Source organism: Cibotium barometz, chromosome 12, assembly GCF_041138505.1.
Source record: "Cibotium barometz isolate CiBa-2024 chromosome 12, ASM4113850v1, whole genome shotgun sequence".
Taxonomy (NCBI): domain Eukaryota; kingdom Viridiplantae; phylum Streptophyta; class Polypodiopsida; order Cyatheales; family Cibotiaceae; genus Cibotium; species Cibotium barometz.
The window spans coordinates 42476567-42489672 of record NC_141057.1 but is presented as its reverse complement, the minus strand read 5'-3'; the positions used below and the strand labels follow the sequence as shown (position 1 = coordinate 42489672).

At 44.5% G+C, this 13106-nt stretch overlaps 1 protein-coding gene across 1 annotated transcript in view; it reads right to left on the bottom strand.

Moving 5' to 3' along the window:
* The window catches only part of IVD (isovaleryl-CoA-dehydrogenase), a 42987-nt gene that overhangs the window by 29553 nt on the left and 328 nt on the right, over nucleotides 1–13106 (bottom strand). The window contains exons 2-9 of the mRNA XM_086806501.1: nucleotides 3740–3817; nucleotides 3325–3408; nucleotides 3075–3132; nucleotides 2776–2900; nucleotides 2650–2694; nucleotides 2515–2563; nucleotides 1061–1170; nucleotides 229–305 (exon numbers count right to left, since the gene is read on the bottom strand). Coding sequence (XP_086662627.1) covers nucleotides 229–305; nucleotides 1061–1170; nucleotides 2515–2563; nucleotides 2650–2694; nucleotides 2776–2900; nucleotides 3075–3132; nucleotides 3325–3408; nucleotides 3740–3817 — 626 coding nt within the window. The remainder of the gene's footprint in view (nucleotides 1–228; nucleotides 306–1060; nucleotides 1171–2514; nucleotides 2564–2649; nucleotides 2695–2775; nucleotides 2901–3074; nucleotides 3133–3324; nucleotides 3409–3739; nucleotides 3818–13106) is intronic.

Genomic DNA, 13106 nt, shown 5'->3' with positions numbered 1-13106 from the left:
GTATGGCTAAATGGAGAGCAAGCCGGTTCCTCCTTAAGCATGGGGTTTGTCTACTAACCTTAGGCGCCGCTCCTTCAGGGAAGTATGGCTAAATGGAGAGCAAGCCTGGAGTTTGTCTACTAGCCTTAGGCTCCACTCCTTTAGAGGGAGTATGGCTAAGTGGAGAGCAAGCCGGTTCCTCCTTAAAGAAGGTCCTTGAACTAACTTATGGTGTTGGTCTAGCCTTACCCTTTCATGCCCTTTTCGATGATGAAAGCAGTGATTCCTTTTGACCCAGCATTCAAGTCAGATTTGGCATATACAATCTGCAGCCACAAAGCAAAACAGGAAAGCGGTAACTTTCAAAAAGATTTTTCAGTAAAATCCAGAACTGTTTCAACCTTCTAGATCGAAGAAAATTGGCAGCTTTTAACTGATAACATAACCATTTGATTCAAAGGCAGAGAAATTTCTTATGGACTTCTTCCAGGGGAGCCAAACGCAAAAGGGCACACGTCCCACCACATGCAGCATAAAGACCTCATTACCATTACATCATCATGGCATCACAATATAAAGACATGCTTGTATCATAAAATCTCTTCACACAAAAACTTATAGCCAGGTTGGTAGCTCTTTGGACCAATAGCATCTTAGAATGAAGACCACGAGCATTCAAAAACACCCCACAAGGGGGCAGGAAGATGCTTTTATACACTCGGCTGAGAAATTTCTTCTTCCATAGCCCTTTGTGCCATCCACTGCAATGAGAAAATGCTTACATGTGCTTACATACCTTTCTCGGCCTTTTGGCTAAGATCAAGTGTAGAGAGTGCTTATATAACCCAGCTAGATTGAGAAGTGCAGTGCATAGCATAAAAGGGGGGCAAAAAGATGCTTTTACACACTTGGCGAAGAAGTTTCTTCTTCCATAGCCTCTTGTGCCATCCACTCCACTTAGAGAATGCTCATATAGGGTCAATCTAGCTGAATTATATAATAGTGTACATCCAAATCACATGCAAAACCCAGAGCTAAGATGCTCCCATACTTCAACAATGCAAGAGGTGAAAGAAAATACCAGTGTCTCTGCTGTGGGCCCATTTGTGCACCACATTTTATTCCCATTGAGAGTATACCCACCTTTAACACGGTCAGCTTTGCATTTCATGCTTACGACATCTGAGCCCGCTGTTTTATAAAAAAGAAATATATAAATGTGAATAATTATGAAGAATTGTCAAATCAACAAAATCTCATCAGGGAAAAAAAAATAGCTGAAGTTAAGATTGCATTGCAAGAATTAATGGGCTCCTGCACCCCGTCACCCAACTCGTGCATGCACCCCCTCTCCCCTGGTTCCACTCTCATAGCTTGCCAATCCTGCCACACCTGCATTTTCTGTCTTGCTGCTGACCCTACATAAGCTGCCTATGGCAGCCATTGTGTGTGATTCGCTGCCTGTTGTTGTAGACCCTCTATCCCATCTCCTTGGCTGCCTACCCCAGGGCCCACATGGATTAACACATGGTTATGGGAAACGGCTGAAACAGCACCCCTACATGCAGGAAATAGTGTTTCCCCTCCTTTGCATGAAGGCCAAAACACGTTTCTATTGGGAAACATTTTCAAGTGGGGAAACGGCAGGAAACAGCAAGGGAAGCGTCCCTAATAACACCTGCTGTTTCCTCTCCAAAACCCCAGGTTCAAGGCAGTATTGACTTCTAATTTATTCCTTCTCCTCACCAGTCTTCTTTCCCCAATCTCCAATCATATACTCTCCTGATTTTTTACATCTCCATGAGTTTCTTCTCACTCTTCTTCTCCCTACTCCTCCTTATTTTACATCTTCCTTGCTGGCATGGCATTTCCCCGTTTCAGGCCCCTAAAATTGTTGTTTCCATTTCCATTTCCCCGTTTCTCGTAACTACGGATTAACCGGCAGCTGCACCCTGCCTCCACCCCAACGCACTCCCCCCCCCTTCTTTCCTATCCGGTGTGGCCTTTCTTCCCTCCTTTGTTCATCTGCCCATTTCCTTTCTTCATTCCTTTTCTTTATTTTTATCTTCCCTGCCTGGCCTTTCTTCCAACCACTCTTTTCATTCCTTCTCTCTCCAGTCTTGTCTTCCTTCATCAGAACTGCACTTCAAATGAGGGGATGTTCTTCTGGGTCTTCCATTTTACCTCTCTAAGAAGTCCATGGAAGCCTCTCCCCATGAAGAAGCAATAAGTAAATGCAGAGGAAGATTGTTACATAACCTGTATTCGTGGGGTTCTCCTAGGTATGGTTGCATTGTTAGGGAACTTAAAGAGATTTTATGCCAATGCTTGTGGTGGCCAACGTGAAGAGGAACTACCTAGGGGACACCTTACTTCCCTCTTCACATTGGCCACCTTAAGCAATGGCCTAAGCCCTCTAGATTCCCAGATAACATACCCATCCATAGGTAAATCCAGTAGATACAGGACATAACAAAGATATTCCCCGTAAATACAGGTCGTATAACAGAAATATTTTTTCTATTGACTACTTACAATTCGGCTCACTCATCGCAAGAGCGCCAACATGGTCCCCGCTGATCAGCTTCAAAGCACACAAGATACATGTGTTCAGTATGTATAAAAAGCATCTCTTGGACTCTCTGTTTCTTATAGCAAATAAAGACATACCTTTGGTAGATACTTCTCTTTCTGAGCGGTGTTACCGTTTCTGACCTGCAGCAGCACCACCCTCAAAGTTTGAGTTCGGCACACTACCAGAAATGAGAACACATGAAATCAAAGGATCGTGTGTACCAGTTGGTTGATGCAGAGATTGGAGTGAGCACCATATGATAGGCCAACAGAACCTGACGCACGGCTAATCTCCTCCATGGCAATACAGTGATATAAATAACCTAGGCCCATTCCTCCACAGTTTTCTGAACAAAGAAGAGAGAGAGCATTATAGCCCATCTCAACTGCAGGGCTAGGATGGACAAGCAATCAAGACCGTCCAACCCCTGCCCATCCAAAACTTATGCACTTATGTGTAAGCCACCTTAGTTGCACCAGTAGAACATCTTAAGAGTAGTTGTGGCAGAGATAAATCTTACCAGGAGCCGTGATGCCATGCAGATTGAAGTCTCCCATGAGCTTCCACAGATTCACAACCTGTGAGAGAATGAGTATTCTTTAAGTTGATCAGCTTTCAAAATGGTGGAGCACAATCTAGTTTCAATAAGGCTGGGTACAGAACAACCCCCGCCAACCCATCTTGGCTAGCTGACGTTGGGGGTGGACAGGTAATCTTGTCTCCCTCCTATGGGCAATGGCAGTTCTGTACCCAGCCTAAGTACAGTGTACCTTTGGAAAGGAGTTAGTTGAATCTATTGTTGCTGCATGTGGTGCTATGTTTTCTTGTGCAAATTGATGTACACTCTCCTTGAACTGAGAACATAAACACCAAAGTATCACATAATTAAAATTTAGAAAACTAGTAGGCCTCCAGTTTCTTTTAAAGACTTTGCCCTTGTCTTATCAAGTGAAAGATCCATCACTCTTCAAAATGGATCCCTCAACACTTCATGATGTGCACAGAAGAGACCCAAAAAATTTATGTCATGGTCAAGCATAAGTGAATTTGGCAAGTAAAAGGCAATCTACGCACACAGGTGTGTGCACCCACCCACTCATCTACATTGGCAACTTCACATCCCTTGAAATTTTTAGCGACTTCTGAATGAGACTGAAGAAGAAGTTTGCACAAAAACAAGCACACCTGTCGTAGTGTATCATCAAGAAGAAGACTTGTTGAGAACTGATTGACACAAGAACATGGTTGCCTCCGAAACAGAATCTGTTCATAGAACAACAAGTTTCATAAAAGCTTTCCGGAAGACTTTGCCAACTATGTTGCCTGGTCGTCATTGACATACAAAGTGATGCTTTGCTCAATCAAAACAAATTAATAATGACAGGTGGTTAGAAGCATCAGATAAGGTATTTGATGTACATGTATGGTGCGAGAGTTTGGAAAGTACTGATCAGAATGAGGTATTTATAATTTATGCTATCAGAAAAAATTGTGCATAGAGGAAGCATATGGGCTGCATGGATGAGAAAATAGGCTACCCAACAAGCTGAAAGCCAATTTGAGTATTAAAATGCTTTTAAGAAGATTTGTCCATACATTGTGCGGAATGTTCTGGATAATACCGAAAGTACTGTACAGATCAAGGGGTTCCGCATCCATACACAGTGCAACCATGGTGTAGAGTGCACAAATGGGAGAAAAAGTTGAAACTACAAACACTATCTTGTGCCCAAGCGTAGTTTCAATGAAACACTCTTCATACCTTTTGAAAGTACAAAAAGTTTTGTACGTTTCATACCTGTTTTTTCCATCTGCCAATATTTTGATTTAAAAAATGGGGTTGGTATCACATAGCAATCTGCCTTATTTAAGAAACGATTGTGCACTGAAGTTTGGTTTCTCAAAAATCAGAAATCAGATTTCACAATGCAAAATATGGATTCCATTGTGAATTGCAAAGATAGGCAAATTTTAAATGTTCTATACATTTACAGAGATTTTACGATTTTTATAGCGCAATTGTGGGATTTTTTAGTAGTTAGGGGAGGCTGACTCACTCTCATGAAGTGATGACAATTGGCTAAAAGTGGGTGTGCAACCAATGGAATCGATATGTCATTATATTAGCCTATTTTTAGATTGTCATGATAGACTCATCTTCTTGTGTGTGAAGTGGTGATTGATGCTGGTGTGAGAAAAATCAAATAATGGTGAGCATCGAGATAATAAAATGCGAGCTTTACTTTTCTTGCGTGAAAAGAAGTCGGTTTTTTTGTTACGATACAATTTATGCACCCTTTACTTCGCATGAAGCCACTTCAATCTGGACCATTGATTTAATCAACCTTTCCTCTACAATGCGCGGCCCCCTTTTATCCATTGGGTTTTCTTATGATACAAGCCCAAGTCATGTGTAACACAAGGAATTGAGGCCAAAGTAATGGAAGAGTGCCATGCTCCTCCCTACTTGGGGCATAGAGACACTTTGACTACACTTCAAGCTTTGGAGAGCTACTTCTACTGGCCTACTATGAGAAAGGACATTGAACTTTATGATTCAAGAATGTTTGGTTCGTCAGAAGGTCAAGTTTGATTGACAAACACCAGCAGGATTATTGCACCCATTGAATGATCTATGGGAGAATATTGCTATGGATTTTATCTTTGGATTGCCAAAGTCAAGGAATGATGGTATATGGACCTTTTAGGATACCAAGAAGATCAACCATGTATGTCATTGGTTGGACCTTTCAGATCATTGGAAGATATATAATGTTCTCCATGACAGTTTAGTAAAACCATGTACAGGTTATCCCCAGAGGAACTTGTTTTGAAGGATCCAGCAGGGGTGGAAGAGCCAGAACAGATTGTGTTTCATTCTGTGAGAAAAAGAAGAAAAATAGAGATCAGAAAGTTTCTCTTGGACTTAGAGAATTATTCGCTTTTAGATGTGAAACGGCGGATGCCAGGGAAGTACTTCAAGGACTATCTAGATAAACTTCAAGCTTATGAGGAAATGGTTGGTCTACATGAATTTGAAGTATAGATATGGACGTCTTGCGATCAAGACAGATTCAAGAGGGAGGGATTGTGTCTCTAGACCTCTTCATTGTATATATATTGGACTGGAATTGATCATTATTTTACTAATAATGGTTACTTGGACATGCTCTAGTTAGGTGGCAACGCTGCCGGATAGCCCAAGGAGCAAGATTTGTATATGGGTGGCAACGAAGCCAGATAACCCATCGGACAGCAACAATGCCAGAATGAGATTTGTATATGGGAGGCAACGATGCCACATGACCCATTGGATGGCAACGATGCCAAATATATTGGACTTCACAGTCGGGCGATCATTGCGACTAGATGGCCCAGATGACTCTATTGGATTTCGCAGTCGGGTGGTCATTGCGACCAGATGGCCCAGATGACTGTATTGGATTTCACAGTCGGGCAGTCATTGCGCCCAGATGGCCCAGATGACTGTATTGGATTTCACAGTCGGGCAGTCATTGCGACCAGATGGCCCAGATGACTGTATTGGATTTAATGGCCTAGATGACTATTGGTGAACTCTCATGCAGTCCTAGTGACCAGATGGCCTTGAGGCTTGAGGATAGTCTGAGCGGTCCTAGTGGCCAGATGGCTCGGCACGATTTCGATGAAACCAGATAGGACAACCATGAGCAAGAGGATCATTACTTCTGCATTGCATACTCATGTATGTTTAAATTTCTTAAACTTTGTGTGTTGTTTTTGATGTGTGGACAATGCTTGGATTTATGGCATGTGATAGTCCACTGGGCTCCAGACTACCTGGCGAGTACCTGGAATACCCAATAAACACAAATGATGCATACTTGTTTGTTGACTAGCTTGTGTCTAGTTTTTGCAGAAGGTGAGTGCATTTATTTTATCAAACACATGTGACAGGCCATGACGAAGTACCATCAAGAACAAAGCTATTGGTCAAAGAAAAAGCATTGAGATGTTGCCATATAAGTAGATGACACCACAAATATGGGAAAGACCAAATACACAAGCTCACCAGATGGAGCTAGTACCTTGAAACATATGGATGTACTTAATGTACCTTGAAACATATGGATATACCAAGAACATATGCATATACTTGGAAGATATGGACATGCTTGGAACACTAGTGGTCCGCAATTGAGGACAATTGTGATGTAAGAGGGAGGGAATGTAACTATTTGGCTCTCCTAGCTCTATTTCACATGATGAAACCCATGCCCAGACACCAGGCATGTGGAAGAGGCCATGGAGACAAGGTCCATAAGGTTTGATTAAGAAAAAAGCCCATTCTTGGTCAAAAAGCAAGAAAAAGCAAAAAGTCAAACAGGGTTGACCGCGAGCCAAGGGCACCATTGGAAAGAGGAGACTGAACCGGACCAAAAAGCTAAAAGGCGCTTTCTCAAAAACCAGCTCTAAGGCCAAAAAGCAAGGCCTTAAAGCCAGAAAAGCAAAGCACCAAAAGTTGAGTAATATTTTATTAATAAAAGTAAAATGAACAAAAGCAAAGACAAAAAGGGAAAAGCAGAGCATAAAAAGGCAAAGCAAAAGCATGAACAAGCTTTTGGCAAAAAGCAAGGCTTCCCCAAGGTATAAAAGAAACATAAACCCCTCCCTTCTCATCATCCATGGAAGCTTGGAGTTTGAAACCGGCCTTCAGAAACTTGATGGGCGGTGAAACAAACACTCGCACACAAAACACAAACAGGGGGAGCTAGAGTGCTCCTGCAAAAAGTACATGGACACCGGTTGGCCCCAAATCGCAATGGCGCCCCTTGCGGTATTTCTTTAATTTAATCAAATTTGAGTACAAAGTACAACTTGTAGAATCCTCCACCACCAAGATCCCTTGTAGTTTCACCCAGGTCTTCCAAATGAGTGCTTAGCAAGTCTTACCCCATGTCTTCTTCATCAAGAGCCCTTCTCAAAGCCTTAACCCTTGATCTTTGTCTTCAAAAGCCTTCAAGTTAAGTGCTCTAGGGCTTCGCACACTCTCAAGGCTCAAGACTCGCTAGCCAGCACACCTCATGGCGCCCTTGCTCTCTTGCAAGTCTACCTTGGATGTGTCCCACATGTGCACTTCTGCCTCTCCCACAGTTCCGCCTCCTTCTGAGAGAGAGAGAGAGTAAACAATGGCCAGCTGTCTCTGTCCAGCAACACGTCTCTGCTCCTCCTGCAATCTGCCACCTGTGTGTTTGCTGTGCGCTGTAGCACAGCCCACCAGTCTTCCCACAAGAGCAAGAGAGAGAGAGCGCAAGTAATCCAGCCTTGCGCTTTCCTGCAGCCCGCCAGTCCCCTTCCAAAGGAGAGATAGAGGGAAGCGTATTCAACCCTGTGCGCCCTGCTCCTCCTGTATCCGCCTTGCTTTTCACCATGAGAAAACCTTGCGCTGCAGTTCTGCCTGTGCTCTCTGGCGACCAGCCATCCAAGGAGAAATGCCTGCGCTGCAGTTCAGCCTGTGCTCTCTGGCGACCAGCCATCCAAGGAGAAGTGCACCCACGCTGCAGTTCAGCCTGTGCTCTCTGGCGACCAGCTATCCCAGGAGAAGTGCGCCCCCGCTGCAGTTCAGCCTGAGCTCTCTGGCGACCAGCCATCCAAGGAGAAGTGCGCCACACCACATCGACTCCACCACCCTTCCCCTTAATAAGGAGGCGCCTCAGCCCGCTTTTCTCTAAAAAGCAAAAACTAAAAGCAATAGCCAAAAAGTGCATCCTTTATTATTTTAAATCATCAAAGGTTATAAAACCTTAACACATGGGTTTCCTTCTCAATTCCAAACTGATGCCGTTCACACTGTCCACCATGTCCCCGTGCCCACCTGCATACTGTCCAGAGAAAAACACAGGGTCGTAACATACCCCCCTCTTGAAAAATAGCAAGCGTCCTCGATTGCACTCAATGGCACAGTAAGACATCCTAAGAACAAAGAGTTCCCATATGACAAAAGCAATGGCCCTCAAATGCATCTGGGTGATGAAACAATCATCCTGCACAATATGGCCACACCGTCACGTCAAAGTGACAAACAACTCTTGCTTGTTCCTTCAAAACCTGCAGCAAAAGTCTAAAACCAAGTGGAAACACGTAACCTGTGTTAGCCAAAAACAAAACCATGCATCATTCTACATATGACACACATATGCATGGCACATATATGCATTCGCAAACAATATGCTCCTCAAGATGCTCTACCTACTCCAAAATAACAGTTTCAGGGCTGCTCGCAAGCCTTACGCCCATGGACATCCCGCAGGACCCACGACTGGTGGTACAACATGAGCATATGAAAGCACTCAATGCATCCAAACAATACATCCACTAAGTACTTCCCACATATGTCTCATGGTTATCCTATAGGAGTCACACCCAGTGGTGCATCCATGCACGTAATAAAGTACTTGATATATCATACCAGCATACATGCCTCACACGACACAATCCAAAGTATTCCCCATGTATTCTCAAGGGTACCAGGATCCAATGGCACCAGAATACAATAATACCTCAGAAAGTGTATGCATACATGCACAAATAGAGTTCAATCCATATATCCATGAACCAAACCAACTCTAGGACTCCTCGCAAGACTTATGCCCTTCATAGAGTCTCGAAGTGTTAGCTCAGGTTGCTGCAGACTTTGAGCTCAACCAAACCATGCCATTCCAAAGGAGACTAACTCCACAAATAGCATCATCTCAATATCCAATTGACCAACACCCTCGTCAAGAACAACCAAAACCATATGACAAAGATCAACATCCCAATCTTCCTCAGTCATACCTTAGTTCCAAAGGCGAAAACCATTTCTGTTACCCATAGATGTAGACAGAGTTATCCATAGTTGCAGTTATAGTTCATGGTGCGGCCGACTGTGAACCATACCCAACTTTACCATCTCATGTGACTAGTACACAATATCATAGAAGTCCCATAAGCAGATGTACTGTCAGCCTCAGTACCTTCGGGTGAATACAAAGATGTCACCAAGCGACTCCTAGATGATAACTGAGCCTGTCTGTAACAAGGGAGCGAAGGTGCTACCCCCCTCTTGAGCATCAGGCAATACTCCAGACCCATGCTCTGCTGAACCTGAATGAGCCGTAACAAGAGTCGGCTCCAACTCAAAGGCATCATGATAAAGCTGCAATACCTAAGGTGAATCTGCTAAGGCACCCTCCTCCATCCTCTTCGCATCCATCGGTGAACAGTTCTTGAACTTCACAAGATAGCGACGGGAAACTTTACCTTGTACCTTTCTTTCCTTGTGTGCCAGTATCTGCTCGGGAATAAGAACCTCATCAAGTCCCTCCGCTTCCGTCTGAGCCTCATCTGATACATCCACAAGCACCCAAAACCTGCTTGCACTCCACCCAAGTGGTAAGCACAAGTCCCTAATGAAGCATAGTAGATCACCACTGCTAAACATAGAAAGAAGCTGCCTTCCCAACCCCATGAAGCCCCCGTGAAGATCCCACCGGTGACAAAGTGTCAAAAGCCATAGCCTACAACCCATCTCTTGCACCATAACACTTCAACTGCTTCTTGTTCCTGGCTGACTACTTCCTATCCTTGGCGTCTTTTCTCCTAAGCTTCATCTTTAGCTTTTGCTCTTCACCTCATATAGGCAAACACACACAATGCTGCACGGTCTCCTGCACTTCCTTTTCACTTTCCACATGTTGAAGCTTTTGATGTGAACCTCGGGCTCGCCTCCTTGAGAAAGTAGACGATGTCCCGACAATGGAACCATGAAACCGGCCTTCAGAAACTTGATGGGCGGTGAAACAAACACTCGCACACAAAACACTTCAACACCTTTGAGGACCTGGAAAAGGAAAACAAACAGGGGGAGCTAGAGTGCTCCTGCAAAAAGTACACGGACACCGGTTGGCCCCAAATCGCAGTGGCGCCCCTTGCGGTATTTCTTTAATTTAATCAAATCTGAGTACAAAGTACAACTTGTAGAATCCTCCACCAACAAGATCCCTTGGAGTTTCACCCAGGTCTTCCAAATGAGTGCTTAGCAAGTCTTATTCCATGTCTTCTTCATCAAGAGCCCTTCTCAAAGCCTTAACCCTTGATCTTTGTCTTCAAAAGCCTTCAAATTAAGTGCTCTAGGGCTTCGCACACACTCAAGGCTCAAGACTCGCTAGCTGGCACCTCTCATGGCGCCCTTGCTCTCTTGCAAGTCTACCTTGGATGTGTCCCACATGTGCACTTCTGCCTCTCCCACAGTCCGCCTCCTTCCAAGAAGATCATTCAACAAGGCTAGGGATTTTTCTTCACCATCATCATCAAGGGGGTGGCCACCATTGTAGAGGAGAGAAGCTCCTTGTCATCTTCATCATCCTCGCCAGTTGACGATCGTACATGTATGCTACCTGAATTTCCATTGCCTTCTTGCTGCTGCCATCTTCTTGTGTGCTGTTTGGAGCTGTTGCTTTCGTGTTGCCTGGCCGCCACCCTATAGACAATATGCCATCTTTACCCCCTTGCTCACGCCTGCTGCTGCTGCTGAATATCTGCCATCTACTACCTGGCCTCCATAGCTGCCTATTCAGTACTGCCATCAAGCGCATTTTGTTCCCTTGCGCCTGCTTACCACAAGCGCTTGTTGTTGCTGCTGCTGCAAACACCTACAGAGCACCAGCCGCCTGCTCTTTGGCCACGGCCTGAACCTGCTGCTGAACTGTGCGCCACCTCTCTGTCATCTTCTGCAGCCAGCACCATTGTACTGCTGTTCCGAACCCCCTGCAGCAGCAGCCAGCGTTGTCTACAGCCAGCTGCTACTGACATCGTCTACCTGCTGCTCCCTGTTTGGTTGCCATCTATAGAAGCTGTGAAACCAATTGTTGTTGCCAGCTGCCGTGTGCTTCCAACATCACCATATTGCTGTACAAAACCGACTGAACCTGGCTGCACCATAAGAATCATTACCTCTTGCTTGTGGGCCACCCAGCTACGTCATCTACCACCCAACAGAACTGCCAACGCCATCTGTTATTTGATAACGTCCACTGGCTTTCTTTCGGCCTTGTTGGGGAATGCTCTCTACCTCAGGATTGGGCATTGAGTTTACTATTGGTCGTCATATACTTCATCATCTACACCCTTACTGTGTACCTTGTGTACGAGCATGGAATATTTGGATATGGAGCTTGGGCATGGAAAGGCATGTGACTTGGCCATAGAGCTTGGACATGGAGAACTTGGACATAAAGCTTGGACGACATGGAACATAGAGCTTGCACATAGAGCATAAATACGGAGAACTGGAACATAGAACTTGGACATGAACATGGAACTTGTACATATAGCCTGGACATGGTTCTGGATCATGGACTTGGAATTGATTTGGAACTTGGACTTGGATTCAACGGATTTGGATTTGGATATTGGATCTGGTACTAGCTGGGTGAGAGATACTTGTGGGTCATCCCCCTAGTGTGCTCGGCATTAGAGATCTTGTGCCTCGACATGGACATCAACTTGGATATCCTACATCAGCCAATCTGTTTGTTTTGTATTCATTGATTGTATTGATCTTGGCCAACGTGCCCGTGGATTGTTCTTGAATAAATTCAGGAAAGGGGGCAGGGCATGTTCCCCACTCAATGTGGTGTACTGTCCAAGATCCCTATTCCCTTCTATATCTCCCCTCTCTATATCTTTATCTCTTGGACACGTGGTTGATTCTGTCACTACACGCCCCGCTGGGCTTACAAGGAACTCAAGCTCGTCTTATGAAAAATGGATGGTTCGCCCGGCTGGAATACATTTTGTTCAAAGAAAGTCTTTTATATTAAAGAGAGAGTGTGGTCTTTTATATAGGGGTGCGCAGCAAAGAAGGGGATGGCGGGCAGGAGGTGAAGGCAGGCAAGAGGTTTGCGCAACAAGAAAGCGGAGGCAGGCAGGAGAAGTGCGACGGGAAGAGGGGATCGAAGTGAAGGCAGCTAGAGAGGAGGGTGGGCAGGTGACAGTACAGGGAGCTCCCTGGCGTTCAGCAAATAACGACCTTGATTAATGTCTTGGTTTTGGTCATCTTCTAGAGTGGCACAAGGATGTTGTAGCTTTTGTAAGCTATACCTTCAGCACCTGAAGCTTATGGATCAATTGCATGCTGGACTGTCCCCCAACCTGTCGTGTGGGGGTTTTTATCATGTGGCAAAGTTCTCTTCATCATGGTGGTCCCATCTTTCATCTCTTCTTGTCAATGAAATGATGACCCTCGATATCCTCTCTATTTAAGGCAATGCTTTCTATTTGTATGCAATTAATCATATCCTTTGTATTTAAGGTCTCACAATTCTCAATTCTCTATAAAAAGCCTCAAAGGGCATTCAACGAGTAGAAGGAGGGAGAGATACAGAGAGGGCGTGGGGCATGGGAAACTCATGTAACTAAGGTTGTATTAATTGTCAGTGGCATTTAATTAATACACCTACAAATAAAGTTGTGAATATACACTACAAATGTAAATAACATATACAAGATCCTGAATAACATATACAAGACT